The following is a 27,814-nucleotide window of genomic DNA, read 5'->3' on the forward strand; positions in this document are numbered from 1 at the left end:
TTTCAATTAAATACTTTTGTCAGATTTTTGTTTGAATGAATTGCAAGCTCGTTTCACATCTTATTAAGAAAGAAGCAAAGAACTTCTCGATTGTAGAAAAGGCTTAACGTCTTTTTAATGATCATGAGTGTGAAGTTTCATGAAGTTCAAATCCAGTGAAAGGACCTTAGAAGCCCCAAATCAACTCGAGCTATATACACCCACCGTGATTACGTTTCTTTTGATCTGCTTTAAAGCTCTTAAATTAATTTAGACAATCAATTCGCGTGATGTTTTACGAGCATCAAATGTATCTACCCACATTGCACTTGTACGCCATCACTTACACCTTCCCCTCCCCCAAGGAATGGGGTACTATCGATGGACTTTTGAGGCGGCAAAAATCTAGAATTAACGAGGCGGATTGAAAGCACAGGCTCTGTTATTGAATGAGCGTGTAGAAATAAGAATGCATCTGCAAATCTGGTATTGGATGAACGTATAGGAATAAGAATGTACCTGAAATGGATTGGACGAAAGCATGGTAATGTATTTAAGGTAACAATGAGGAAACGACTTTTCTTTTGTGTTTATTTTTTCGTTTTGTCAGTTGACCAAAACATATAATTTGTTGATTATGATGAAAGGTCCTCTTTCACTGTAGGTGAAAAAGTCGGCTCCATAGCGGTCCGGCTCATCAGTACTTATATGTCACCAAGGATGGATCCAGGGGGAGGGGGGGGGGGGGGGCAAAGAGGGGCTGAGGTTCCCCCTTCAGCAGACAAAAACGATGCTTTTTATATTTTTTTCCTCAATTAGCCCCCCTAAACTCAATTAGCCCCCCCCCCCCCCCCAAATTTAGCTCACATCCAGTGAAAGGACCCTGTAGTGGTTCTAGATTATCTCGAGGACTATAGTCAAGATGCGTGACGTTCAAGTTCTAGATTATCAGTTTATTCAGAGTTCAGTCAGTCAATGATTTCACAATTCCACGTTACAGGATTAATTTCACGAGTTCAGGTTTTCACGAGTTCAGGTTTTCACGATTCGACATATGTGCTGTCCTGAAGATAAAATCATTCGAATTCCGGATTCATTTTTTAAGAACAACAACTTGTCTACTCTTTCCTATATCAACTCTGTCCCATTCCCACGAGCTCCTTCTCTCTCTTCCACAGGGAACCCGCTTCTATCATGCATAAGCTATAACATTCCGCCCCCTATGAACGGTCTATACTAAAACGTTCATACTATAACAGTTTCGACTAAATTATAAACGCAAAGTCTGAGTCTCTTGGTTCAAACGTCATCTTCATCTTCGGCTTCCAGCAAGCATAACTTGTGGATTGGACGTCGGTAGCTGTTTTCCTTAGTCTTCACTTCTACACTTCGAACCAAACCATCACTTCCTGGGAACACCTTAGTAACTCTGCCTAACGGCCATTTGTTCCTTGTAGGGTTTTCGTCAGCTACCAGCACCAAATCATCAATCTGTATGTTTCTCTTTGGTTGTCGCCATTTTTGTCTCTCTTGCAGTGAGGGTATATATTCTTTCAACCATCTCTTCCAGTAATGGTTGGCTAACAACTGTGCTTGTCTCCATCGTTTCTTGCTGTATTTGTCCGATTCGTCTATCATCTCAGAGGGTAGGTTGGTGGTTGGACGGACGTTCAGGAAATGACTCGGAGTTAACGGTTCGTCATCATCAGGATTCGGCGGATTTCGAGTTAGCGGTCTGCCATTGGAAATGCGCTCCGCCTCGGTAAATACGGTATGTAGCACTTCTTCGTTGACTGTCTCTTGTCCCATTATGGCTTTGATGCTTCTCTTGACAGTTTTCACAAGCCGTTCCCATACACCTGACATGTGTGGGGCTCCTGGTGGGTGAAATACCCATTTGCATCCGCGTTCCATCAGCTCCCCTGCAATCTTGCGGGAGTCTATCTCTTTAATGGCTTCCTTGATTTCTCTGCCCGCCCCGACAAAATTTGTTCCATTATCCGATCTTATTTCTTTGACGTGACCTCTTCGGTTCAGGAACCTTACCAAGACCATGATAAAGTCGTCAGTTTCCAGCGATTTTGCGACCTCCAAGTGGACGGCGCGGGAGTTCATGCACACAAAGATGGCTCCCCATCTCTTCTCGGTTACTCGTCCTCTTCCTCTCTTGATATGGAAGGGTCCAAAATAATCTACCCCTGTGTAGGTAAATGGTGGTTCATATGGTGTTAAGCGAACTTTTGGTAGCTCACCCATTTCTTGGTTTGTCGTTTGAGGTCTCTGTTTCTTGCAATCGATACATCTTCCGAGGATTCTTTTTATGGCAACTCGTGCTTGGATTACCCAGAATTGTTCTCTCAGGAGGGCTAGCACTTGCTCTTGACCACAGTGTCCGTTCTTCTCATGCAAGTAACGTATCAAGATTGTCGTAACGTGACTCTTCCGAGGCAAAATTATTGGGTGCATTGCGTCATGGGAAATTGGTGCCTTAGCCAATCTTCCACCAACACGAAGTAGACCATCATCATGTAACTTTGGGCTTAGACTTGCTGTGGGGCTGTGTCCTTGAACTTGTTTCTTCTTCTTGAGGCTCTGCATTTCTTCGGAAAAGGCTTCACGTTGCACAATCCTAGCAACCTTCAATTTAGCGTTCTGCAGGTCTTCAGTAGAAATACGTTTCTCTTTCACGTGTCGGGACTTGATCCATTCGGTGAATTTGACTAGCCAGGCAACTCGGCGCAGGAGTACTATCCAGTTGGAATACCTCCTTGTAAGTTCCTCCACAGATGATCTGCGTTCAGGTACGGTCAGATAAGCTTCTTTCTTAACTTCCAGATCTTGTACGCTAACTTCTTCAAACTTGTTCTCGGGCCAGTTCTCTTTCGTCTTCCACAGAAACTCTGGTCCTTTAAGCCAGCGTTGGTTCTTGAGATATTCTTCAGTGTCAAGACCACGGCTTGCATCATCTGCAGGATTGTCCTTGCCTGGACAATGTCTCCACTGTTCGGGCAGTGTTTCCTCTCTGATTTCGGTCACTCTGTTTGCGACGTATGTTTGGAAACGTCGAGTTTCGTTTCTGATATAGTTTAGAACTATCATGGAGTCGGTCCAAAATGTTACTTGTTGGACATCAAGCTCTAGCTCTTTCCTCACTGTCTTGTCAAGACGCGTTGCAAGTACCGCTGACTGCAATTCAAGACGAGGGATGGTGAGGGTCTTGATAGGGGTGTTTCTGGACTTAGCCATCACAAATGAGCATTCGATTCTTCCATCATGATACTCGGCTCTCAAGTACGATACTGCTCCATACCCGACCTCGGACGCATCACAGAAGTGGTGAAGCTCAAGAGAAATTCTTTGTTCACTTGTTCGCGTAAAATAACATCTCGGTACACATACTCGCTCCAGCAGTGGAAGATTCTCTTTCCAGCTGGACCATTTTTGTAGGATCTCACCTTCAAGTGGTTGGTCCCACTTATACTTCTTCTTCCACAGTTCTTGCATGATTCTTTTTGCAGGCAATATCACTGGTGCTGCAAAGTTTAGAGGGTCGAAAACCGCACTAATAGTTGAAAGAGCTCCTCTCATTGTATTCGGTTTCTGCAATTCTGACACTTTAAACCCAAAGGTGTCTGACTCGACATCCCAGCGTACACCGAGGGCTCTTTCTGTTGGTAGTTCTTGGAGTTTCAGATCGAGGAAGGACGTGGCTTTCTTTTCTTCTGGTATTTCAGCTAGGACCTCGCGGTCGTTGCTGATGAACTTCGTTAACTTGAAGCCTCCTTTCATACACAGCTGTGTCAGTTGGTCAGCCATGCGCGTTGCAGCGTCCGCATTAGGTAACGACTTTAGGACGTCATCGACATAAAAGTTGTTCTTTACAGTGTGAACTGTCGCAGTATCGAAGTCGTCGCTGTTGTCATCCGCTGTTTTCTTCAGGGTTGAGTTTGCTGCACACGGCGAGTCTCTTGCACCAAATATATGAACTGTCATCACATACTCTTCAGGAGGATCATCAGCATCTCCACTCCACCATAAGAATCTTAGAGAGTCTTGATCTTCTTCACGTACTCCGACTTGATGGAACATGCTTTCGATGTCCGCTACAAGTGCAACTTTGTCTTCATGGAATCGCAGTAATACGCCAAGCAGACTGTTCGTGCAGTCGGGTCCCTGAAGCAGATTCTTGTTCAATGACGTACCTTCATGTTCAGCAGCGGCGTCGAAAACAATACGCACTTTTCCTGGCTTATTAACGTTCGTAACTCCGAAGTGAGGTAAGTACCATGTTCGCGGTCCAATCTGCGAAGTTTCTTCAGCGGAGAGTTTGCGCGCGTATCCTTTCTCGATGTAGCCATTCATGGTGTCACGATACACTTCTTCGAACGCTCGATCCTTTTGAAACCTTTTCTTGAGGCTCAACAGTCTCTTTTCAGCTTGCTCGCGATTGTTTGGCAATTTCACATCATCTTTCTTCCACAGCAGTCCGGTCTCGTAATGTCCTTCTTTAAACACTGTTGTCTCTTCAAGCTTCGCTACTGCTCTCAGATCTTCTCTTGAAAGCACCTCTTTTTCTTTGACATCCTGTCTTGTTCCGTAGTCATCTATCTTCCAGAATCTTTCTATCTGTTCACGTAACTTCAGGTTTTCTATGTCAGTAAAGTGCAAGTCAAGTTTCGTTCGTTGTGTTTTTCCTTCAATAGTACCCGTAATGACCCACCCAAGGGGCCCTCTCTGAGCCTGGAGCTTACAGGTAGGTTCATCAGATTTCCGTACTTCAATTATCTCGTGTGCTTCGTCAACATCCTTGCCAATCAACACAGATACCCGCGGGACTTCTACTTCCGGTACTTCAATGTCTATCAGATGAGGGTACGCATTTCTGTTGATATTGGAAGGCAAGAGGTCTTCAAAAATGCTGAATTTTTGTGATATCAACCCTTCCTCTACTGTGATTGGTTGTCCTTCGCCATCGGCAGACTGTATCTGGAACTCAGCCAGTTGGAACTCTTCTTCTTCTTTATTCATCAGCGTATTGACCGATATTCTTTTCTTTCTTCCTTTGAGTCCTATCATCTCTGCCACTTCGGCGTCAACTACGGTGGCGCGGGACCCGTTGTCCAGGAGTCCATACGTCGTTATCGCACTTCCATCCGGCGCGGAGATCTTTATCGGTACCACGTGCAGAAGAATACTTTTGTCTGTATTTCGTACGTTGGTTGCGTACTGGTCGGTTTTCCTCTGTTCAGGAGCAGGCCTCTGGTCGTTACTCGGTGGATCCTTTCTTTGTTCCCTTTCTTCAGCTTTCTTGTCGACGGGGGCTGCTTTCGGTCTGGGAAAGTTGTGTAGCAGCTTGTGGTGGCGTCGCTCACTTCCGCATCCACAGTTCTCGTTCGATTTGCATTGTGTTCTTAAGTGTCCCGCTTTCAAGCAAACATGACACAGTTTATTATTCTTCACGACGTTCCATCTGTCCGTGATGTCTTTCCTTGCGAATTGTGTACAATGTAGAAGGTCGTGGCTTCCAGAGCAGCAGACACAGCGACCCGGCGTACTTGCGTTTTCTGTTTTACTACCGGCTTGATACGCTTCCTTAGGTCTGACGTCGGTCGTGAAGGTGGCGGTTTTCAGCGGAGGTTGAGCTTTCATTACCTTGTGAGTGAATCTCATTGGTCTAGCAGTGTTCGTTTTCGATTCACTGTTCCGTGATGAAGTTGTAGTGACAAAGGCGGGATCGTTCTTGATTGCTGCTTGTCTTTTCACGAATGCGGCAAGGTCCTTCAACTTCGGTGACCTGCCTTTCTCTCGGATGCAGTACAGGGTATCTCCCCACCTTGCTGATAGGTAGTTTGGCAACCTACTTACGATCAGCTTCAGGTTCGACGTCGTGCTTGCTTCAACTTCGTATTCTCCTTCCAGCTTCTTCGATGCTGATTCAAGTTGTTCTGCAAAGTTACGTAGGCCTTTGTTGTCATCATGGGCTAACTTTGGACCAATGGTCAGTTTTTCGTTACATGCGGCTGCAACCGCGGATGGGTGTCCGTATCGTTCCTCTAGCAGCTTCACAATATCGTCGTACTTGCATCCAGACGCTCGTTGAACTACTTCATACGCTTCTCCGCAGACAAATTTCGGTAAGAACTCCAGTTTTTGTCCGTCGGTCAATAATCCGTCCTCTAAATTGTCTTTCAGGCGGCTTCTAAGACTGGGGAAGTCGTCAGCATCTCCGGAGAACTTTACAGGCTGCATGGCTTGCAACATGTTCAACTTCAGCATAATTGCATTGTGGGTTGTAGTTTCTTGTAAGATGGATTCTTCTCTTCGAGGTCTCTCAGAATGGTATCTTTCGTCGGCCATAACGTTTTGGGCGTGGCTCTTGTCAGCGCTTTCTCCTTGCATGTCGTACCTCTTAGGAACGTGGGAGTTTCTCCAATATTCATCGTACTTCTCGGGGCATTGGGAGCTTCTCTGGTATTCATATTCGTATTCTCGTTTTATTCTTTCATCGCGGTCATCCGGTACATGGATGCGTGTGGTTTCGTTCACGACCCAATCAGTGGTCTGGTCTTCCTTTGTCAAGGGGGTGCTTGTGTAAAGGCATGGTCCACGTGGTAATTCTAGATCGGACTCTTCATCCTCTGACATAAATTCGGCTTCCTTTTCTGTTATCTTGGCTTCAAATCTCAGTTTTCTTACTGTTTTTTGCTTCTCTAGTTCAATGTCTATCTTGCGCTTTTCCATTTCCGCTTCCAATTTTGCTATTCCTTCAGCTTGTTCTGCCATCATTTTCTTCAATTCCGCGTTTTTCTGTAGTTCTCGTTTCTTCGAAGAGCTCAGCGATCTAGTTTTCGACTTAGTAGACCCCCCTGCGTAGGAATATCGGCTTATTGTCTCATTATCTCTTTGTCGGCGAACTGGCGCCTGCTCGTCTTCTCGACATTGTTGTGCCTGTCTCAAACGCTCGCATGCGGCATAGGCACACTTGTGATAATTATCTTTGGCATGTTCGTGTTGTTGTTTTACTCGTAAAAGTTCTGTTTCACTTACATCTTCCTCGATGTAAACACTGTATTCATTTCTGTACAAATCCCATGCAAGTTCTAATTTCTTTAAATAATCAACAATTTTTTCGGCTTCGAAGCATCGTTCCACGTCTCCAACTTGGTTGACAAGTCTTGACAGGTGGGATAAATATCCCGCCAAGGAATGTCGTCTTTGTGTAATCCGTTCGGCTTTACGGCCTTCGAAATCTTTCATATTTTCTTGAATAATTCTTTTACCTCTTCGGGATCCAAGATCCAACTCTCGCTCAAGTTGTCTCCCATATTCAGACGGTCCTTTTATCATGTTTTCAAGTTGTTTTTCTAATTCGAGGATTCTTTCATGTTGTTGCTCGATGGTCAAGTTCGGGTTTCCTTCGGCATTCATCTTGTGTTTTCTTTCTCAATCAGTTCGTTCAGATTTGACACATATGTCGAATTTTGTAGTGGTTCTAGATTATCTCGAGGACTATAGTCAAGATGCGTGACGTTCAAGTTCTAGATTATCAGTTTATTCAGAGTTCAGTCAGTCAATGATTTCACAATTCCACGTTACAGGATTAATTTCACGAGTTCAGGTTTTCACGATTTCAGGTTTTCACGAGTTCAGGTTTTCACGATTCGACATATGTGCTGTCCTGAAGATAAAATCATTCGAATTCCGGATTCATTTTTTAAGAACAACAACTTGTCTACTCTTTCCTATATCAACTCTGTCCCATTCCCACGAGCTCCTTCTCTCTCTTCCACAGGGAACCCGCTTCTATCATGCATAAGCTATAACATTCCGCCCCCTATGAACGGTCTATACTAAAACGTTCATACTATAACAGTTTCGACTAAATTATAAACGCAAAGTCTGAGTCTCTTGGTTCAAACGTCATCTTCATCTTCGGCTTCCAGCAAGCATAACTTGTGGATTGGACGTCGGTAGCTGTTTTCCTTAGTCTTCACTTCTACACTTCGAACCAAACCATCACTTCCTGGGAACACCTTAGTAACTCTGCCTAACGGCCATTTGTTCCTTGTAGGGTTTTCGTCAGCTACCAGCACCAAATCATCAATCTGTATGTTTCTCTTTGGTTGTCGCCATTTTTGTCTCTCTTCCACAGGGAACCCGCTTCTATCATGCATAAGCTATAACAGACCCTTTAGTTCACATCTAGGGAAAGGACCCTTTAGTTCACATCTAGTGAAAGGACCCTTTAGTTCACATCCAGTGAAAGGACCTTTTAGTTCACATCCAGTGAAAGGACCTTTTAGTTCACATCCAGTGAAAGGACCTTTTAGTTCACATCCAGTGAAAGGACCTTTTAGTTCACATCCAGTGAAAGGACCTCTTAGTTCACATCCAGCGAGAGGACCCTTATAGTTGACATCCAGCGAGAGGACCTTTTAGTTCACATCCAGTGAAAGGGCTTTTTAGTTAACATCCAGTGAAAGGACCTTTTAGTTCACATCCAGTGAAAGGACCTTTTAGTTCACATCCAGTGAAAGGACCTTTTAGTTCACATCCAATGAAAGGACCTTTTAGCTCACATCCAGTGAAAGGACCCTTTAGTTCGCATCCAGTGAAAGGACCTTTTAGTTCACATCCAGTGAAAGGACCTTTTAGTTCACATCCAGTGAAAGGACCCTTTAGTTCACATCCAGTGAAAGGACCCTTTAGTTCGCATCCAGCGAGAGGACCCTTTAGTTCACATCTAGGGAAAGGACCTTTTAGTTCACATCCAGTGAAAGGACCTTTTAGTTCACATCCAGTGAAAGGACCTTTTAGTTCCTTTTTATATATTTAATATAATCATTTTTTTGCGTGAAAAACATCTAACTTTTCGATCATAAAGAATTCAAAGGTCCTTTCTTGAATTTGAACTGTCATGATTAGTTCACATCTAGTGAAAGGACCTTTGAAGGTCCGAATCAATCACCATATTCGTCCATTAAGAAGGGTATGAAGATTAGTAATATACATTGGGCGTAATGTTTTCCCATTATTCCCGGGTAGATATGCATGAAGGCGAGGTCAATAAAGGTTATGCAAATCACATGGGAACGAGTCTTTTCAAAATGGCGGTCGTGAAAGTGTGTATTAGATGGTTGTTGTTCTGCACAAAACTTTATAAACATCACCCCCAGAACAAAATAAACAGCAAGAACAATGCACTGAAAATGCTTGCAAGTGAGCAGAGCAGCATGTTAAGGTAAAAAAATGTAAATAAAAAAGGTATAAAATAGTTGAATTTTATTTTATCTATTCTACTCAGTTTAAGGTTGAAGGCAAGTGACTTGCTTCATGAATATTTACGACTCTTGTTCAATTATATCAGTTTGGCAACTTGTTTTTACTGTTGTAAACTGTCGCATTTAAGCTGTGAAGAAAGCTTTAAGATGATAGTTATCAAAACTAACCAGAAATATTTCGCATTTTTCACGTTGAGTACTTTTCTAATTTATACACAAAAGGGTCTGTGAATTGAACTTGAATGTACCGAGTGTTAAATTGTGACTAAGAATGCTATGAGAAATTATTTTAAAATCCAGAGTGAATCCAATCTTGTTATTTAACTCTTGCATAGATTAAATATTTAATGAATGAGTGAATGGCAAAAGAATGAACAAAAGAATGAATAAAGAAATTATAGTTAAATGAATTAATGAAAAGATTGCCAGAGTAAAAGTATGAGTGAATGAGTGAACAAATGAATGACTAAGTTGGTGGGTGAGTGAACTACTTAGATTAGGAGAGGGCGGGAGGACGAGAAGAAGGAAGATGATGATGAATGAGCGACCGAGTATTAGGGGGAGGGGAGTCAGTGGGTGAGTTAATTGGTGGGCAGTCAACTTAGTGAATGAATCAATAATATGCCCATCTCAAATTATCTTAAAAGCAAGGCTATCATAGAAATATCAAAGATATGCCACAAATTCTATTGAGAAAAAGGTGATTTCTTTTGTGTTTTCATATTAGCCTGGCATTGAAGATAATTTTGAGATGGATCGGTCCATTCAATATCGATGACATTTTAAAACTCAAGTGTATGCGGGCTTAGACTAGAATCCAGGAGTTGCTTTTTTCGTTATTCTAATTTCTGCTTTTGTTTACCCACCTCAGAATAAGCCCGTATACATTGGAGTTTTAAGAGTCGTCAATGGAAGTGAATGAATGATTGAATGAATGTATGCATGATCTTAAAAGATTTCCCTATATATCTTTACATACTTGCATACGTGTTTAGATTATAACAACAATTTAAGTATTTTTTTCTTTCCAGTGTTCAGTATTGTTAATTTAATTTATATTAATGATAGGGGTAGCAATATGATCTTTTTTATCTACCGAAGACAAGGAGAGGGTAACTCATTTTGACAGGGTAAGTGTATTCAATTAAAAAAAGAATTCTACCTTTAAATAATATAATATGCAGGGGCGGATCCAGGAATTTTAGAAGAGGGGTGACTATTACAAAGGTTTTACCAGGAATTCGAGAAAAAGGGGGTGACTGTTACTAACAATATACTGAGATATTTGAGCAAAAGGGGGGGTGACTAGTGACCCATTTTACCACCCCTGGATCTGCCCCTGATATGTTAGGTTTAGAAAAATAGCTAATTCTATAAGAGTTATGTATTGTGGTTTGAAGGCGTTGAAATTTCTAAGGTAGAAAATTTTCAACAGGTAGGTGACTAAGATCACATTTATCATGTTTTCAGAATCGCAAAACAAATTCTTTCCCAATGAACTAAAATAAGCAGAATTTTGAAATTCAACCAAAATAAAATTTTATTGAAAAAGAGGTAAATTTTTTTTAAAGAATGTTAAAAATATGAGAATGCGCGGTTTGGTTGAACTACTTGGTCCAAATTTTCCTTGATTTTGTAGTATTTAGTAAATCATAATGTTGAAAATATGTGAACAAAAACTTTTTTACGAAAACTGGTATACTCATCCCAGACCCCACAGTCTGAGCGCTGGCAATTTGTAACACAGGTATCCCATCAAATATTGTCAACGTAAATCAACGAGTGATTACTACTTTTATTAAGACGATTGTCGTCAGTGTTTCGTAACACGTACCAAGAAAAAGCCGATATCATTAAAACGATGCGATAGTAACTATATCTCTCACTATAGCAACGATAGTTATGAAAAGGATATTTGGTATTCTAAGTAAAATGACTGTATTTGTAATCCTTTATGACAGGTGTACGGTCGAGGGTCAGGTGTCGTATTCAACTTTTGATTAAAAGACTTATCGGTTGTTTCTCTGCTTATCAGCCGAGTTTAATAGGATCCGGTAAGATTTGCTGGACTTTTGTGAACCTTAAATCACCTCTATATCGCTGCTGTTTGAATTTTTACTTGTTTTGTCTAATTTTTTTCACTAAATATTCGCTTTAAATTTGACATCAAATATATTCATTTTATCAGTGTTCATTAAAAATATTATAATTCGCAAATTTCATTAGATCTTATGTTCCATATTTTTCGTGGGGTGTGGGGTAGGGAAGTCGAAAGGAAGTGGTAATTGATATACGCTTTTTTTTCATTTTTCGATGATTAAACTGAAACGCGTGCTTTCGAAGGAATGTTATGAGATACGAATTACTTTGTACCGTATTAGCTGCTTCCACACAGTTTTTCTGACTCTTATCGGAGATGAAAGTTTAGTATTGATTGCACAACGGTCGGTTACATCCTCAGTGAGAATTATTTGTTAGGAGTTTAGAAAGACGGGAACGTTATCAAGCGGATGTCCAAATCACTCGAAAGTGCAACCATACTATTCTAGATACAAAGGTCCTTTCGATACAAGATCTTCACTTAAAAAACAACTAAAATGTCAAAATTATATTTTGAACAGCTTAATCATTCAAACGTCTGCCGAGTAGCGCACTTGCCTTTTATTTTAATACAGCGTCGCATGTGAGAAGAGTCTGTTGGGTCTCACTGTGTGATTTCACATGGTTTTTCTGACTCTTATCAGAGATGATAGTTTAGTATTGATTGCAGAACGTTCAGTGTGTCTTTACATCCTCAGTGAGAATTATTTGTTAGGAGTTTAGAAAGACGGGAACGCTACCAAGCGGATGTCTCATTCGGTCTGTGAGCTAGCCGTGTCTTAATTTACCTTTTTATCATTACCGTGTCTTAATCGTTAAGCCAATAGGTTTCAACATTCAATATTTTTTTCTTTTTTAAATGTAATCCAAGATACCGCCTCTTTCCATCTATCTCTTTCCTGAAATAAAATATATCTCTCAAGTGGATAAAAATAAATAAAAAAAAAAAAAAAAAAATCGCCAAAAAGCTCAGTAGACAAGATTTCGTCTTATCCGACCAACTACACGATTAAATATGTAGCTTTTAGTCTAAAGAAGAAGATATAACTAGCTAATAACTAGTGTGAGCTGCGTCGGTGTTTCTAATTAAACAGTAATGATGAAAAGGTAAATTATTCACCGTGAAAAGATGAAAAAACTTACTAACGTTTCGGACGCTAGTCCTTCGTCAGACCTCTTTCTCTTTCACTCCGACGAAGGACTAGCGTCCGAAACGTCAGTAAGTTTTTTCATATTTTCACGTTGTATAATTTACCTTTTTATCATTACTGTTAACTTTTAGGTATATATAACTACAAAGGCGGCAACTTCTTTAAGTATATTTTCAGATATCTTTCTAAATACCCCGACCAAAACTTAATAACCTAGCCACATTATAAAGGCCATGACACGATTGCTTCGACTTTGTTGTTCGGAAGGCCAAAGGTTTACGACCCTAAATATAAACATGATGATGCTTTGTCGTTTAACCTGGTGTTTTGCCCGGTGTTAACGTTCTGTTTTCACTGTGAATCCTTTGAAGACAGCGGCGCGAACGACAGGTTTTCTAACCTCGTGGCTATCAAATAATTTCTTGCAGGTTTCGCATTGTGGAAAAAAACAAAAAACAAAAACAAAAAACCACTTCTACACGGTTGCGTAAATAATAAATATAGGTCATATCAATAACCTCTGCTCGTCTTCCTGGACATTAGTTGGTTATGTATTTCTTTATGTAAAGCGTGGGTTTTGTGAGACTCGTGTGCTTGACTATTCATCTTCAATAGTCTGGGCGTGTTTTAGTGTAAGATTAGCAATATTCTTTATTGGACTTTATATGAGGGGGTGTTCTTAATGCCTTATCTTATGACCTCATCAGTCAGTTATATTTCATAGCAACTGATTAATACTTTTGTTCTGGAAAATATCTGGCCAATTTAGCAACACATCGGACAAACAAAGGTCTTTAAAAACACGATTTGAATGTCAGCTTTTTGTAGGATTATTATCTAAGCTTATAATCGCAAGATTGTGATTTGGTATTTTGGTCCAATTTATTTTTTTAGTTTATTTTTTATTTTAACCCCAACCTCTCCTTTTCCTTAAATTTTCTTTTCCACACTTTTCGTTAGTTTTACGGTATCCAAAAAAATTAAATACAAAATTATAACGTTTTTTTAAGATTTTATTATTATCATTCATTTCAGATTTAAATTTAAAAGTAGTGATCAAAAAAAGGTTTAAAGACTTTTCTCGTGGTTTTCGCGATTCTATTTTTGGCTTTCTTTCAAAGCATAATACCTGCAAAATAAGCACCGAAATAATAATTATTTGTTTGCATAAACCTCAAATTTCGTTAATATTTTAAAACGTTGTATCATCTTATATACACTGGTTTTCTTCAAAAAAAAAAAAAAAAAAAAAAAAAAATTACCCGTTCACCCATGTACCTTCTAAAGTTTGCTGAAAAGTTATCAGTCAGGTAATCACCGTTCAGCTTTCTCGAAATAACTTCATAAAAACAAGGCCAGGATCACATCAAAATGCTACCTTGAAAAACGTTAACTGACAATGAGCTTAGAATACGTAATTTACCACGTATAATCGTGTATCATATAGAAAAAGCCGTTATCTAAATAAAACCAGCTGGATAAACAAGATTGTACAATGTATACATACATCGTATACGGCCACCTACAGTTTAAATAATGATTTAACGGGCCTTTCGTTTCGTTCGCTGTAAGTAGTAGATATGAAATGGCGGTTCTGCGCCCGGTGCCACCGGTGCGAACCGGTGCTCTCCCCCAGACCCTACTTTCCGGGCCGGTAACAACGGTGACGTATTCTATAGTGAGGTTTCCGTTACGTCATCGCGGCCATGTTGGTGCCATTTAACAAAAGATTTCTCATTAGCATCCATTGTTAACGGCACCACAATGGCCGCCATGCTTTTGTCTTTAAACTCTCTTGGGAATGCTTGCAACCCATCAATAGAGGACCTCAATGGGAATCGAACCCATGACTTCTGATCTGGAGTCAGATGTGATACCATTACACCATAAGGTCTTTTATGAATTCCTACGATTAAAATTTTAATTTATTTTCAACGCATCATCTTTCTTAAGCAATCGATGCTCTTCTAACAAAGATACCTATTTGTACGCCCCAAAAGTGTTATCTCCATGACAGGGAATCGAACCCTGGTCTCTTGCTCGACAGGCGAGTATATTAACCACTATACTATCATGGATTTGATGTTTTTTCTTTCTATCAAAAAATAGTTTTATCTCACGAGTCGGGATTGAACCGACGACCTACAGATAACTGTTATTACATACTACAGTCTGTTGCTCTACCGACTGAGCTATCGCGAGTTCTATGCTATTTACTCTTCAAGAAAACTTTATTTACCCATTTCCGAATCAGTTAATCTAAACGAGTATTTTACGTCAAAGTTTAATCCTAAGAGGGTTTTACGATTTAGTGACCTTTTCGTCGATTTGGCAATATCTTTATTGCCATGCATTGTCTTTTTTTCTAAGTATTTCATAACAATAGAATTCGGAAAGAATAGAGGCGAGAAAAATTAACTTTCAATGGTCAACTTCCAAATGCACTCTGATTCAGCACGTGTTATAATTTGCTTAATTCGTACTTTTCTCGTACCGGTGCTTTGTTTTATTTCCTATATCAAATTATTTGAGTGGTTTTGCTTAACCTGTGAAATAGTTCAACAGTCTATTACATATTAGTAATAGAACACTATTTCCATTGTTTTTCTTAGTGTCTATTCGTCTGTTATACCCTAACTATAAGTTTCTGTTTTACAGGTTCAGTAAAATCCCTCCATCGCTAGATTGAATCGAAACAACAAGATCATTTTATATTATAGCTACCTTAACCCATCCCAAGCCTTACAGTATTGATTATACTACAGTGTATTATTACATGTAACCTGCAATTAGAGTGCCCTAGCCCGTCGAATCAAGAGTTTCCTTCGATTACTTAAAAACCCACAAGTACTAACTACTATCGGTAGAAACGACCGTTTTTGTCTAAAAATCTGTCCAATGGACTTATAGATCTTTAAGTACCCTATGGCATGTTCAATTTTCACACGTAAACGTCGTAAATGACGGTTTGCCCTTTGTTGGCGGGGGGTTCTTGCGATTCTGTGAGGAGTCACGAGAGGAGCTCTCAATGGATAGCCACCGTCGGCAAGAATTCGGGCATGTCTTGGTAATCCTAACTGACCTCCAAATCCAATGTTTGGGAGGTACCGGTAGGTGCTACTGTCATTTAGATGTCCAGGAAAGCCTGAAACAAGAAGAGTGATCATACCATCGGCATCAATGACCAACTGGGTTGACATGAAATGGACTTTTTTGTCCCCTCCATAAAACTCAGCCTGAAGTCTCCCCGATGGGCGTCGTATGCGATGTATAGTAGCATCTATCGAACCCACTGCATTTGGAAAATGATTCCAATACCCCATAAATGAGGACCATTTCCTTAAGTTGTGCCATGTGATGAAGGATCGAAATTTTAAAAATAAGATGGGCACAACATGATATATCTCCTCGGAAACAGTACTTTTACTGATATCAAATATGTGAGCAAGATAATGGTATGTTGGATAGCTCTTCTCAACCAAATGACAGCAAGCAGTACTCTGTTGCGTACATCTAAAATACAGCGTCGTTGTCTATCAGTAATAGGAGTCCTTGGTAGCATACGAGGCTTTACCACTTCATGAGAAACTACCTGCGCAACCCTATCCAGAGACCAAGGGGTGTCGCCTGTTAGGTACCAGAATTTACGTGGATCTGTTTCCAGTATACTCCATACGTTTCTTCCGGTGTTCTTTCTGAGCACTAGCTCGGGAAACAATACTTGTATTATAGGATAATGAAGTGGCACAATTTCCAAAATCGCGATGGGTAAAGAAATAACGTTTATCAGAGGCGGAAACGGTGGAGGGAAAGGTTGATTGTTGTCATGTAGAAAAAGAACATCCAGTACAGATAATATTGATGTCAACGTACAGAACAGAAAACACGGAAATGGAGGAGGTGGATTTCTGTTCGGCATCTTTTGAGCGAAATGAATAAATGAAAGCTTCATAGATCAATACACTGATCATTTCGCATACTAAAACATGATTGTGTTACACTCGCATGAATACTGATTTGAGAAGAAAAAGAACGCGTGTTTGTTCGTACCTTTCTATTTGATCCTTGCAATCCCTTGTTAATAAACTAATCAATGCCTTTAGAATTCTAAACACGTTGCTCGAGCTCAGTACGCATTATCAAGGGTTAGATTGTCTGGTCGATTTAGCTGTCTGTTTTCCCCTGTTGAATACAAAGTAAAAAAAAAAAAAAGCAGGAAAGTTATAGTCAATTATGTGACATTCGCTACCAGCATCAAGAAACACGACTTTAGCGTACCTTTGGCTTTTCTTCCTCTTCGATTTTGCATCAGCTTGGTCTTTTGCATCATCACCATTCTTGACAGCACTCAAAATTTCCTCTCTGGATTGAGATGCTTGGATGTTTGTATATTGCGTATCTTTTTTAAATATATCGTTCTCGGTGACTTTCCAATCGCTGTCACTATCGATATCAAACTCACTTTCGCTACTATTAAATTCTTGCTCGGCGCTAGTCTTAACTGCTTTACTGGTGGATGCAACAGTCGAAGCTTCTTGTACATGCCGAGAATCACTAAAGAGAAAATAGATAAACGTTAAAATTTTATTTTTTAGAAGAACCTGAATTTCAAAATTTTTTTCAACATCACCTTGCTTTGTATAAAGACTTCTTAGCAATTTTTCGAACTCTTGCCATAGCTTTTCTTGTGCTTGGCCCTTCTGGTGTTCCAATATTCTGGTAGTAATCTCGTAGCTGGTCCCCGAGTACCTATGAATGTTTCTGCATGAAACTAACCACGGCTTTTAAATCTCTTCCGTACTTTTTCATTCCTTTCCCAATTAGCATCAACTCTACTGGTGTACTTCTCTTTTTTTGCTTTGGCTTTGGCTTGGGTCGTTGCTGCAAAGACATGGTACTCGCAGTAGGGAAAGTGCTTGAACTCGGGCATGGAACTTCTTGAAGTTCTTTGGTGAGAGCAGCTCGTAGAAAAATATTGTCTTCTTCCATCTAGAGTACTTTTATGCGGATTGAAGTCAATGTGGCCATTCTCAAACTTTGGGCATATTTATATACTCATAGCGTGAATACTTCACAGGTTCTTTTCAAAAAAGGGTTGGTCATGACGAGTTCGAGAAAACTGTGTCTATAATTCTAAAGGCATTGATTAATTAATTAAGGGATTGTTAGATCAGACAGAAAGGCAAAAACAAAAACACCTTTTTCTTCTCAAATTTCACCTTTCACCCTTGATAATGCGTACTGAGCTCGAGCAACGTGTTTAGAATTCTAAAGGCATTGATTAGTTTATTAACAAGGGATTGCAAGGATCAAATAGAAAGGTACGAACAAACACGCGTTCTTTTTCTTCTCAAATCAGTATTCATGCGAGTGTAACACAATCATGTTTTAGTATGCGAAATGATCAGTGTATTGATCTATGAAGCTTTCATTTATTCATTTCGCTCAAAAGATGCCGAACAGAAATCCACCTCCTCCATTTCCGTGTTTTCTGTTCTGTACGTTGACATCAATATTATCTGTACTGGATGTTCTTTTTCTACATGACAACAATCAACCTTTCCCTCCACCGTTTCCGCCTCTGATAAACGTTATTTCTTTACCCATCGCGATTTTGGAAATTGTGCCACTTCATTATCCTATAATACAAGTATTGTTTCCCGAGCTAGTGCTCAGAAAGAACACCGGAAGAAACGTATGGAGTATACTGGAAACAGATCCACGTAAATTCTGGTACCTAACAGGCGACACCCCTTGGTCTCTGGATAGGGTTGCGCAGGTAGTTTCTCATGAAGTGGTAAAGCCTCGTATGCTACCAAGGACTCCTATTACTGATAGACAACGACGCTGTATTTTAGATGTACGCAACAGAGTACTGCTTGCTGTCATTTGGTTGAGAAGAGCTATCCAACATACCATTATCTTGCTCACATATTTGATATCAGTAAAAGTACTGTTTCCGAGGAGATATATCATGTTGTGCCCATCTTATTTTTAAAATTTCGATCCTTCATCACATGGCACAACTTAAGGAAATGGTCCTCATTTATGGGGTATTGGAATCATTTTCCAAATGCAGTGGGTTCGATAGATGCTACTATACATCGCATACGACGCCCATCGGGGAGACTTCAGGCTGAGTTTTATGGAGGGGACAAAAAAGTCCATTTCATGTCAACCCAGTTGGTCATTGATGCCGATGGTATGATCACTCTTCTTGTTTCAGGCTTTCCTGGACATCTAAATGACAGTAGCACCTACCGGTACCTCCCAAACATTGGATTTGGAGGTCAGTTAGGATTACCAAGACATGCCCGAATTCTTGCCGACGGTGGCTATCCATTGAGAGCTCCTCTCGTGACTCCTCACAGAATCGCAAGAACCCCCCGCCAACAAAGGGCAAACCGTCATTTACGACGTTTACGTGTGAAAATTGAACATGCCATAGGGTACTTAAAGATCTATAAGTCCATTGGACAGATTTTTAGACAAAAACGGTCGTTTCTACCGATAGTAGTTAGTACTTGTGGGTTTTTAAGTAATCGAAGGAAACTCTTGATTCGACGGGCTAGGGCACTCTAATTGCAGGTTACATGTAATAATACACTGTAGTATAATCAATACTGTAAGGCTTGGGATGGGTTAAGGTAGCTATAATATAAAATGATCTTGTTGTTTCGATTCAATCTAGCGATGGAGGGATTTTACTGAACCTGTAAAACAGAAACTTATAGTTAGGGTATAACAGACGAATAGACACTAAGAAAAACAATGGAAATAGTGTTCTATTACTAATATGTAATAGACTGTTGAACTATTTCACAGGTTAAGCAAAACCACTCAAATAATTTGATATAGGAAATAAAACAAAGCACCGGTACGAGAAAAGTACGAATTAAGCAAATTATAACACGTGCTGAATCAGAGTGCATTTGGAAGTTGACCATTGAAAGTTAATTTTCCTCGCCTCTATTCTTTCCGAATTCTATTGTTATGAAATACTTAGAAAAAAAGACAATGCATGGCAATAAAGATATTGCCAAATCGACGAAAAGGTCACTAAATCGGAAAACCCTAATAGACCTTTTATGTATAGGACATTTGTCTCATGTCTGGTTTTGACCCACTTAAGTCATCTATTGTTATGCATACACGCGCCGCAGTAGAACGATTTTACTGAATTCCCTGAACATTCATGCACAGAAAGTGAAAAGACAAACAAGCACGAAAGAAAACTATGGAATTAGTGTCTTCTGAAGGTTTATTTTCCCAAGCGACGAAAAATACCAATAATAAAAAATATTATGGTTTTCTTGTGCACTTTCACGATTTTGTTGTTTAGCTGTTCGTAGTTATTGCATTCTAATACATGTCATGATCAATTGCATTATGCTAAAGTTTCTCAGTTTAAAGTTCCAAGGGATCAAGGCAGCTCCCGTTGGCGGATAAACGCTCCAGTTAGCAAATTATATCATGGATAATAAAATTATCATCGATTATAGTGTGCACGCACTAAACCCGTGAACAGTAAATAGTGCTAATTAGTACTAATTCATACCGAATATTTTGTTTTCTTTTGTTTAATCATAGTTTTATATTGTTTAAAGTTAGTATTTGTTTCACGGGTTTAGTGCGTGAACTCTAATGTTAGAAATAAATGGCGAGGAAAATATGAACCCTTAAAATGACATTACACCAGGCAAACAAAGAGAACAGAAAAACTTTATTGTGAACAATAACACGTCAATATATTCTTGGTTTTCACCTACGTCATCATGAATTTCAAAAGCGTAAATTCGCATTATAATGAAATAAAAGTTTTATATTCTTGCAAAGCGGTCCAAACTACATATACTGGCCAAATTTTAAGGCTGTAAAGCATTTCGTTGCGGAACTATAGGCAAGTAAACATGACGCAATTTTTGGTTAAAATGTATGGAGCGGCCATCTTGGTGTTCCAAGTTGGTACACCATCATGGCGGACGAAATTCCAAAGGCTTAAAATGATGGAATATTTCATATGTTTGGCTATATTTCAATTAAATATACTTTATATAGATCTTTACAACGTGTCTAAGTGAAAATCTTTCAACTAGAGTAAATTATTTTAATATTTTCATCGCTATTTAGATAGACGTGACGGTAATGCGTGACACAAAGTCAACCTTCATAACTCGGGAACCAAACATCGAAATGACTCGAGATTTTTTCTTGTGACTTATAGCACTGATTTCTAAAACATATTTGAGAAATGCCTTTATACGATCTATAGTTTAGATTTTGATGTTTTGATGACGTCAGAGATCAGAATTGGTATATCAAGAAATTACCCCGAGACTTGCCATTCTTTTATTTTTCTTCCTATTCGCCTAAGTGCCGTCTGTTTAGTTGGCCCTGTTCCCTTGCCAATGGATGTATAGTAGGCCTTTTCGACAGGACCGAGCTGGTCGGCCATAAGCTCAACGTAACTAAGTACTCGTTTGGGAAGACATCCAACTTTGCTCACTGCTTCCCTTACCAGCTGTAGCTCGAGGTTTCTGTTTTTGGATTTTATTTCAGATTTGCTAGACTTGCCTTTATCGCGGTCTGCTTTTCGCTTTTGCCTGGTCTTTGGCGTAAAGAAAATCCTTTCCAGCCTTTCCAACTCTTTGTCTCCTTGGTCTTCTAGATTCACTACAGGCTCTCCCGCAAAAGCAGCTTCGAGAAATATGTTTCTTCCCTCCATGGAGCCAAGAAACTTCAACCACACACATGCAGAACTCCAGGCGGTATTTATACAGAATTAAGTGTGAACATAACTTTGAGCCTCTCAGACTTACACTTGAAAAAAAATGTGTAGTTTCTTTCACATATTGCACAAAACAGAGAAATGCAAAGACAAATCTGCTCAATTATATCCTAAAAGCTGTGTAAACAATTACACCCCCTATTATGGTGTCATTACAAAATATGAACCTCCTTTGACAAAGTCTTACCTGCGTCAGCATCAGATCTTTTTCGCACTATTTCGTCCCTTTTTGTGTCATGCATTGAAGCGAGCTTCATGCACGAGGTGACAACTTGTTCAAAAACTACATTATAACCTTTGAACAATATAATGTGCTAATTATTTTTTGCCAAGGTTAAATATCCGAAGCCGAGAAATTACTCGATTGTAGATTCACGCTATTGTCATCAAGCACGATACAATGCTCTTACCTATGCATTTTTGGCACACACGATAGCAGAATTGCATATAATCTCGTGAATACTACGCTGTATCTTCTGAAAAGCTAATTCTCAACAACCGCTTTAAACAAGATGCCGCCTCCGGTTTTGCCAACGTTCTTCATTCTGGCTTACTTTGTTCTCCTCCAATTTTTGAAGCTTCGAGATGCCGGGAATGACTTCCCAGCTTTCCCGTTTCATCTTTTCAGTCAAATCTTCTTCGTCTTGATATGTATTATTCGCGTTTTGGACATGTGTAAAACAAATGATGTCATTGATCGACTTGGCCTTACAGGAATCGCAGAACCTAATGGAGGCTGTGACTATTACCATTACATTGCTAGCTTTCCCATTAAATTCTGGTATCTAACTGGCGAGACACTTCAGACATTTGGTGAGGTCGTTGTGGACATGCGAATGTCAATAATATTGCACGACAGGACATACCGTCGCAACAGAGTCCGTCGCAGGATACGAGTTCAAAGATTGAATATTACAAACAGACTCCTCCTAGTGTTTATTTGGCTGAGAAGATATCTTAGAATGCAAACCCTGGCCATGATGTTTAAAGTGGACATTACATATGTAAGCAAAACAATACAAGAAATAGTTTCTCTTCTACTTGAGAAATATTCGCGACAAGTCGTTTGGCCAACTTTAGCAGAGTGGAGAGGTTGGCTGGGGCACTGGAAAAAATTTCCGTCCTGTGTTGGGATAATTGATGCAACGACTCATCCAATATGGCGACCATCTCAACGACAGGCAATGTTTTATAGAGGCGACAAAAAGAAACACTTCATGTCAAGCCACATCATCGTTACTCCAGATGGGATGATAGTTCATTGTTCGGCTGCGTAAGTACTTACTACTGTTTTATTTTGGTAAACTTGGAAATGATGTTTATTGCTGAAATATCATAAAAGTGAACGATTAAAAATTCGTCCGGTGGGTGTGAAGCCAGCCTATGCGTCCAGGTTTTGCTTTAGATTTATTACTGAGTTTTATATTCCCTACATTTTTAGATTCCCCGGACATCTCAACGACACTAATGGATTTAACATGATGCCAAGGATTGGTCCGCAGTGTGCTCTAGATCTACCTGCTGGCTGCCATATTATTTCTGACAACGGTTATCCTCCCCATCCTGCTCTGATTAAACCTAAAAGAAGAGCCCAAGTCAATGGAAACCCAAGACTACAGGAGATAAACAGGGAGCTCACTAGCTGTCAGATTAAAGTGGAACACGCCATAGGATTCTTTAAAACGTAACGCTGCATTTCTGAACGTTGGAGGCACCCTCGTGCCTTTCTCCCTATCGTTATACATTGCTGCGCTTCTTTGAGTAATCGGAGATTGCGTTTCTTACAAAATACGTATTAAACAACAGCTTCAATATATTGAAATACCGGTTTCAGTCATAAGTTGTAGTGGGTGAATTTTTGGTTTTGTTTCTCTGATTCTCTCACACTGAAACCCTCATTCACAAAGGGAACAATGTTTTTGAGTCTGCCACGATAAAAAAGTCAGTTCTGTTTTGCAAATGACCTTCATCATTAATACGCACTAAATATTTTGTAGTTTACGCTGTCTTGTTCTTGAAATAAAGGTTAAAAAATCCATTAGTCGTCTCCTTTATTTGACATAGAGAATATTACATGGGCGCGCGGAGATACGAATTTTATCTTCGAGTGTTGATGGTCACATGTGAAGATATCATATCCGTCACATGTGAAGATATCATATCCGTCACATGTGAAGATATCATATCCGTCACATGAGAAGATATCATATCCGTCACATGTGAAGATATCATATCCGTCACGTGAGAAGATATCATATCCGTCACATGTGAAGATATCATATCCGTCACATGTGAAGATATCATATCCGTCACATGTGAAGATGTCATATCCGTCACATGTGAAGATATCATATCCGTCACATGTGAATATGTCATATCCGTCACATGTGAAGATATCATATCCGTCACATGTGAAGATATCATATCCGTCACATGTGAAGATATCATATCCGTCACATGTGAAGATATCATATCCGTCACATGTGAAGATATCATGTCCGTCACATGTGAAGGTATCATATCCGTCACATGTGAAGATATCATGTCCGTCACATGTGAAGGTATCATATCCGTCACATGTGAAGATATCATGTCCGTCACATGTGAAGGTATCATATCCGTCACATGTGAAGATATCATATCCGTCACATGTGAAGATATCATATCCGTCACATGTGAAGATATCATATCCGTCACATGTGAAGATATCATATCCGTCACATGTGAAGATATCATATCCGTCACATGTGAAGATATCATATCCGTCACATGAGAAAGATATCATATCCGTCACATGTGAAGATATCATATCCGTCACATGAGAAGATATCATATCCGTCACATGTGAAGATATCATATCCGTCACATGAGAAGATATCATATCCGTACATGTGAAATAATCATATCCGTCACATGTGAAGATATCATATCCGTCCTGAGAAGATATCATATCCGTCACATGTGAAGATATCATATCCGTCACATGTGAAGATATCATATCCGTCACATGTGAAGATATCATATCCGTCACATGTGAAGATATCATATCCGTCACTGTGAAGATATCCATATCCGTCCACATGTGAAATAATCATGATCCGTCACATGTGAAGATATCATATCCGTCACATGTGAAGATATCATATCCGTCACTGTGAAGATATCATATCCTCACATGTGAAGATATCATATCCGTCACATGTGAAGATATCATATCCGTCACATGTTGAAGATATCATATCCGTCACATGTGAAGATATCATATCCGTCACATGTGAAGTATCATATCCCGTCACATGTGAAAGATATCATATCCGTCACATGGAAGGATCATATCCGTCACATGTGAAGATTCATATCCGTCACATGTGAAGATATCATATCCGTCACATGTGAAGATATCATATCCGTCACATGTGAAGAGTATCATATCCGTCACATTGAAGATATCATAGCCGTCACATGTGAAGATATCATATCCGTCACATGTGAAGATATCATATCCGTCACATTTGAAGATATCATATCCGTCACATGTGAAGATATCATATCCGTCCATGATGAAGCATATCAGATCCGTCACAGTGTGAGATATTCTAGCCGTCACAGATGAGAGATATCCTATCCGTCACATGTGAGAGATATTCATATCCGTCACATGTGGAAGATAGATAGCATATCCGTCACATGAGAGATATCATTATCCGTCACATGAGAAGATATCATATCCCATCACATGTGAAGATTCATATCCGTCACATGTGAAGATATCATAGTCCGTCACATGTGAAGATTCATATCCGTCACATGTGAGATATCATATCCGTCACATGTGAAGATGTCATATCCGTCACATGTGAAGATATCATATCCGTCACATGTGAAGATATCATATCCGTCATGTGAAGATAATCATTCCGTCACATGTGAAGATATCATATCCGTCACATGTTGAAGATATCATATCCGTCACATGTGAAGATATCATATCCGTCACATGTGAAGATATCATATCCGTCCACATGAGAAGATATCATATCCGTCACATGTGAAGATATCATATCCGTCACATGAGAAGATGCATATCCGTCACATGTGAAGAGTAGCATATCCGTCACATTGAAGATATCATATCCGTCACATGTGAAGATATCATATCCGTCACATGTGAAGATATCATATCCGTCACTGTGAAGATTCATATCCGTCACATGTGAAGAGTATCATATCCGTCACATGTGAAGATATCATATCCGTCACATTGTGAAGATATCATATCCGTCACATGTGAAGATATCATATCCGTCACATGTGAAGATATCATATCCGTCACATGTGAAGGATATCAATATCCGTCACATGTGAAGATATCATATCCGTCACATGTGAAGATATCATATCCGGCACGTAGATATCGTACATGTGAAGAGTAATCATAGTCCGTCACATGTGAAGAGTATCATATCCGTCACATGTGAAGATATCAATAGCCGTCACATGTGAAGATTATCATATCCGTCACATGTGAAGATATCAGATCCGTCACAGGTGAGATATCATATCCGTCACATGTGAAGATATCATATCCGTCACATGTGAAGATATCATATCCGTCACATGTGAAGATATCATATCCGTCACATGTGAAGATATCATATCCGTCACATGTGAAGATTCATATCCGTCACATGAGGAAGATATCATATCCGTCCACTGTGAAGATATCATATCCGTCACATGTGAAGATATCATATCCGTCACATGTGAAGATATCATATCCGTCACATGTGAAGATATCATATCCGTCACATGGGAAGATAGCAATATCGCGTCACATGTGAATGATATCATATCCGTCACATGTGAGAATAGTCATGATCCGTCATCATGTGAAAGAATTCATATTCCGTCACATGTGAAGAGTCATATCCGTCCACAGGTGAAGGAATATCATATCCGTCACATGTGAGATATCATATCCGTCACAGTGAAGATATCATAATCCGTCACATGTGAAGATATCATATCCGTCACATGATGAAGATATCATATCTCGTCACATGTGAAGATATATATCCGTCACATGATGAAGATATCATTATCCTGATCACATGATGAAGATATCATAATCCGTCACATGAGAAAGATATCATATCCGTCACTGTGCAAGATATCATATCCGTCACATGAGAAGAGATCATTACCGTCATCAAATGTGAAGATAGTCATATTCCGGCACATGTGAAGATATTCATATCAGTCACATGTGAAGATGTCATATCCGTCACATGAGAAGATATCATATCCGTAATCACAGTGAACGATCATCAATCGGCAATCCCATGTGAAGATATCATATCCGCGTCCAATGTGAAGAGATCAATCCCAGCACATGTGAAGATATTCATATATATCATGTGAAAGATATCATATCGTCACTATGTGAAGAGATTATTCATATCACCTGGAAGATACCGTCATATCCGTCACATGTCCGAAGAATTATATCCGTCACATGTGAAGATATTCATGTCAATCCGTAAATGTGAAAAGATATATATCCGGCAATGTGAAGATACCGTCTATCAGTCAAATGTGAAAGATATCATATCCGTCACGTGAAGATATCCCTGTATCAGCGTCACATGTGAAAAGATCATATCCGTCACATGTGACGATATAATATCCGTCACATGTGAAGATATATCTCGTCACATGTGAAGATATCAGATCCGTCACATGAGGAAGGATGAAGATATCATATCAGCACAGGTGAAGTGATCATCCGTCACATGAGATCGGATAAAAATCATATCCGTCACATGTGAAGATATTCCTATTTCAGTTCACATGAGAAGATATCATATCCGGCGACTTTGTGAAGAGATATATCCGTCACATGGAAGAATCATATCGTAACATGTGAAGATTGTCATATCCGTTCACATGTGAAGAATATAATATCCGTCACATGTGAAGACGTCAGATCCGGTCACATGTGAAAGATATCATATTCTCACATGTGAAGCTATCAATCCGTCACATGTGAAGGAAAATCATATCCCGTCAACTGTGAAAGATATCATATCCGTCACATGTTCATATCCGTCAAATGTCGAAGTATCCGTCACATGCTGAAGATATCATATCCGTCACATGTGAAGATATCATATCCGTCACATGTGAAGATTTAGCATCCTCACAGTGAAGAATCATATCCGTCACATGTGAATGATATCATATCCGTCACATGTGAAGTATCTATCTCCGTCACATGTGAAGATCTCATATCCCGTCACATGTGGAAGATATCATATCCGTCCACATGTGAAGATATATATCCGTCACATGTGTTATCAAGATGAAGCTATCATATCCGTACCAGGTGAAACGATATCAATATTCGTTCCACATGTGAAGACATTCATATCGCACAGTGAAGGTATCATATCAGTCAAATGTGAAGATAGCCAATTCACAGTGAAGAGATCCGTCACGTGTGAAGATATATTATC

The 27,814-nt window shown here is 39.6% G+C and overlaps 4 protein-coding genes and 3 non-coding genes across 7 annotated transcripts; 2 read left to right on the forward strand and 5 right to left on the reverse strand.

The window, feature by feature from the left end:
* Positions 1-1,278: 1,278 nt before the first annotated feature.
* Positions 1,279-7,407, reverse strand: LOC148908679 (uncharacterized). Its single transcript, XM_089035938.1, has one exon. It carries the CDS (start codon positions 7,405-7,407, stop codon positions 1,279-1,281), a length of 6,129 nt encoding a protein of 2,042 aa, XP_088892064.1.
* Positions 7,408-14,334: 6,927 nt separating this feature from the next.
* Trnaw-cca (transfer RNA tryptophan (anticodon CCA)) lies at positions 14,335-14,405 on the reverse strand. Its single transcript has one exon. It is a non-coding gene; the product is annotated as a tRNA-Trp (tRNA).
* Positions 14,406-14,517: 112 nt separating this feature from the next.
* Positions 14,518-14,589, reverse strand: Trnad-guc (transfer RNA aspartic acid (anticodon GUC)). The gene has a single exon. It is a non-coding gene; the product is annotated as a tRNA-Asp (tRNA).
* Positions 14,590-14,625: 36 nt separating this feature from the next.
* Positions 14,626-14,713, reverse strand: Trnay-gua (transfer RNA tyrosine (anticodon GUA)). Its single transcript is given in 2 exon segments — positions 14,626-14,661; positions 14,677-14,713. It is a non-coding gene; the product is annotated as a tRNA-Tyr (tRNA).
* A 587-nt stretch (positions 14,714-15,300) lies between these two features.
* LOC148908680 (uncharacterized) lies at positions 15,301-15,834 on the reverse strand. The gene has a single exon (XM_089035939.1). It carries the CDS (start codon positions 15,832-15,834, stop codon positions 15,301-15,303), a length of 534 nt encoding a protein of 177 aa, XP_088892065.1.
* A 2,725-nt stretch (positions 15,835-18,559) lies between these two features.
* On the forward strand, positions 18,560-19,093 carry LOC148908681 (uncharacterized). Its single transcript, XM_089035941.1, has one exon. The coding sequence runs from the start codon at positions 18,560-18,562 to the stop codon at positions 19,091-19,093; it is 534 nt and encodes a 177-aa protein (XP_088892067.1).
* Positions 19,094-21,582: 2,489 nt separating this feature from the next.
* Positions 21,583-23,335, forward strand: LOC148908682 (uncharacterized). The gene is made up of 2 exons (XM_089036101.1): positions 21,583-22,572; positions 22,741-23,335. The coding sequence occupies exons 1-2, from the start codon at positions 21,812-21,814 to the stop codon at positions 22,985-22,987; spliced, it is 1,008 nt and encodes a 335-aa protein (XP_088892227.1). The 5' UTR covers positions 21,583-21,811; the 3' UTR covers positions 22,988-23,335.
* Positions 23,336-27,814: the final 4,479 nt, after the last annotated feature.

This window comes from Actinia tenebrosa, unplaced genomic scaffold (assembly GCF_029948245.1).
Source record: "Actinia tenebrosa isolate PJP-AT-01 unplaced genomic scaffold, QUT_ActTen_1.0 PGA_scaffold3__52_contigs__length_22856419, whole genome shotgun sequence".
Taxonomy (NCBI): domain Eukaryota; kingdom Metazoa; phylum Cnidaria; class Anthozoa; order Actiniaria; family Actiniidae; genus Actinia; species Actinia tenebrosa.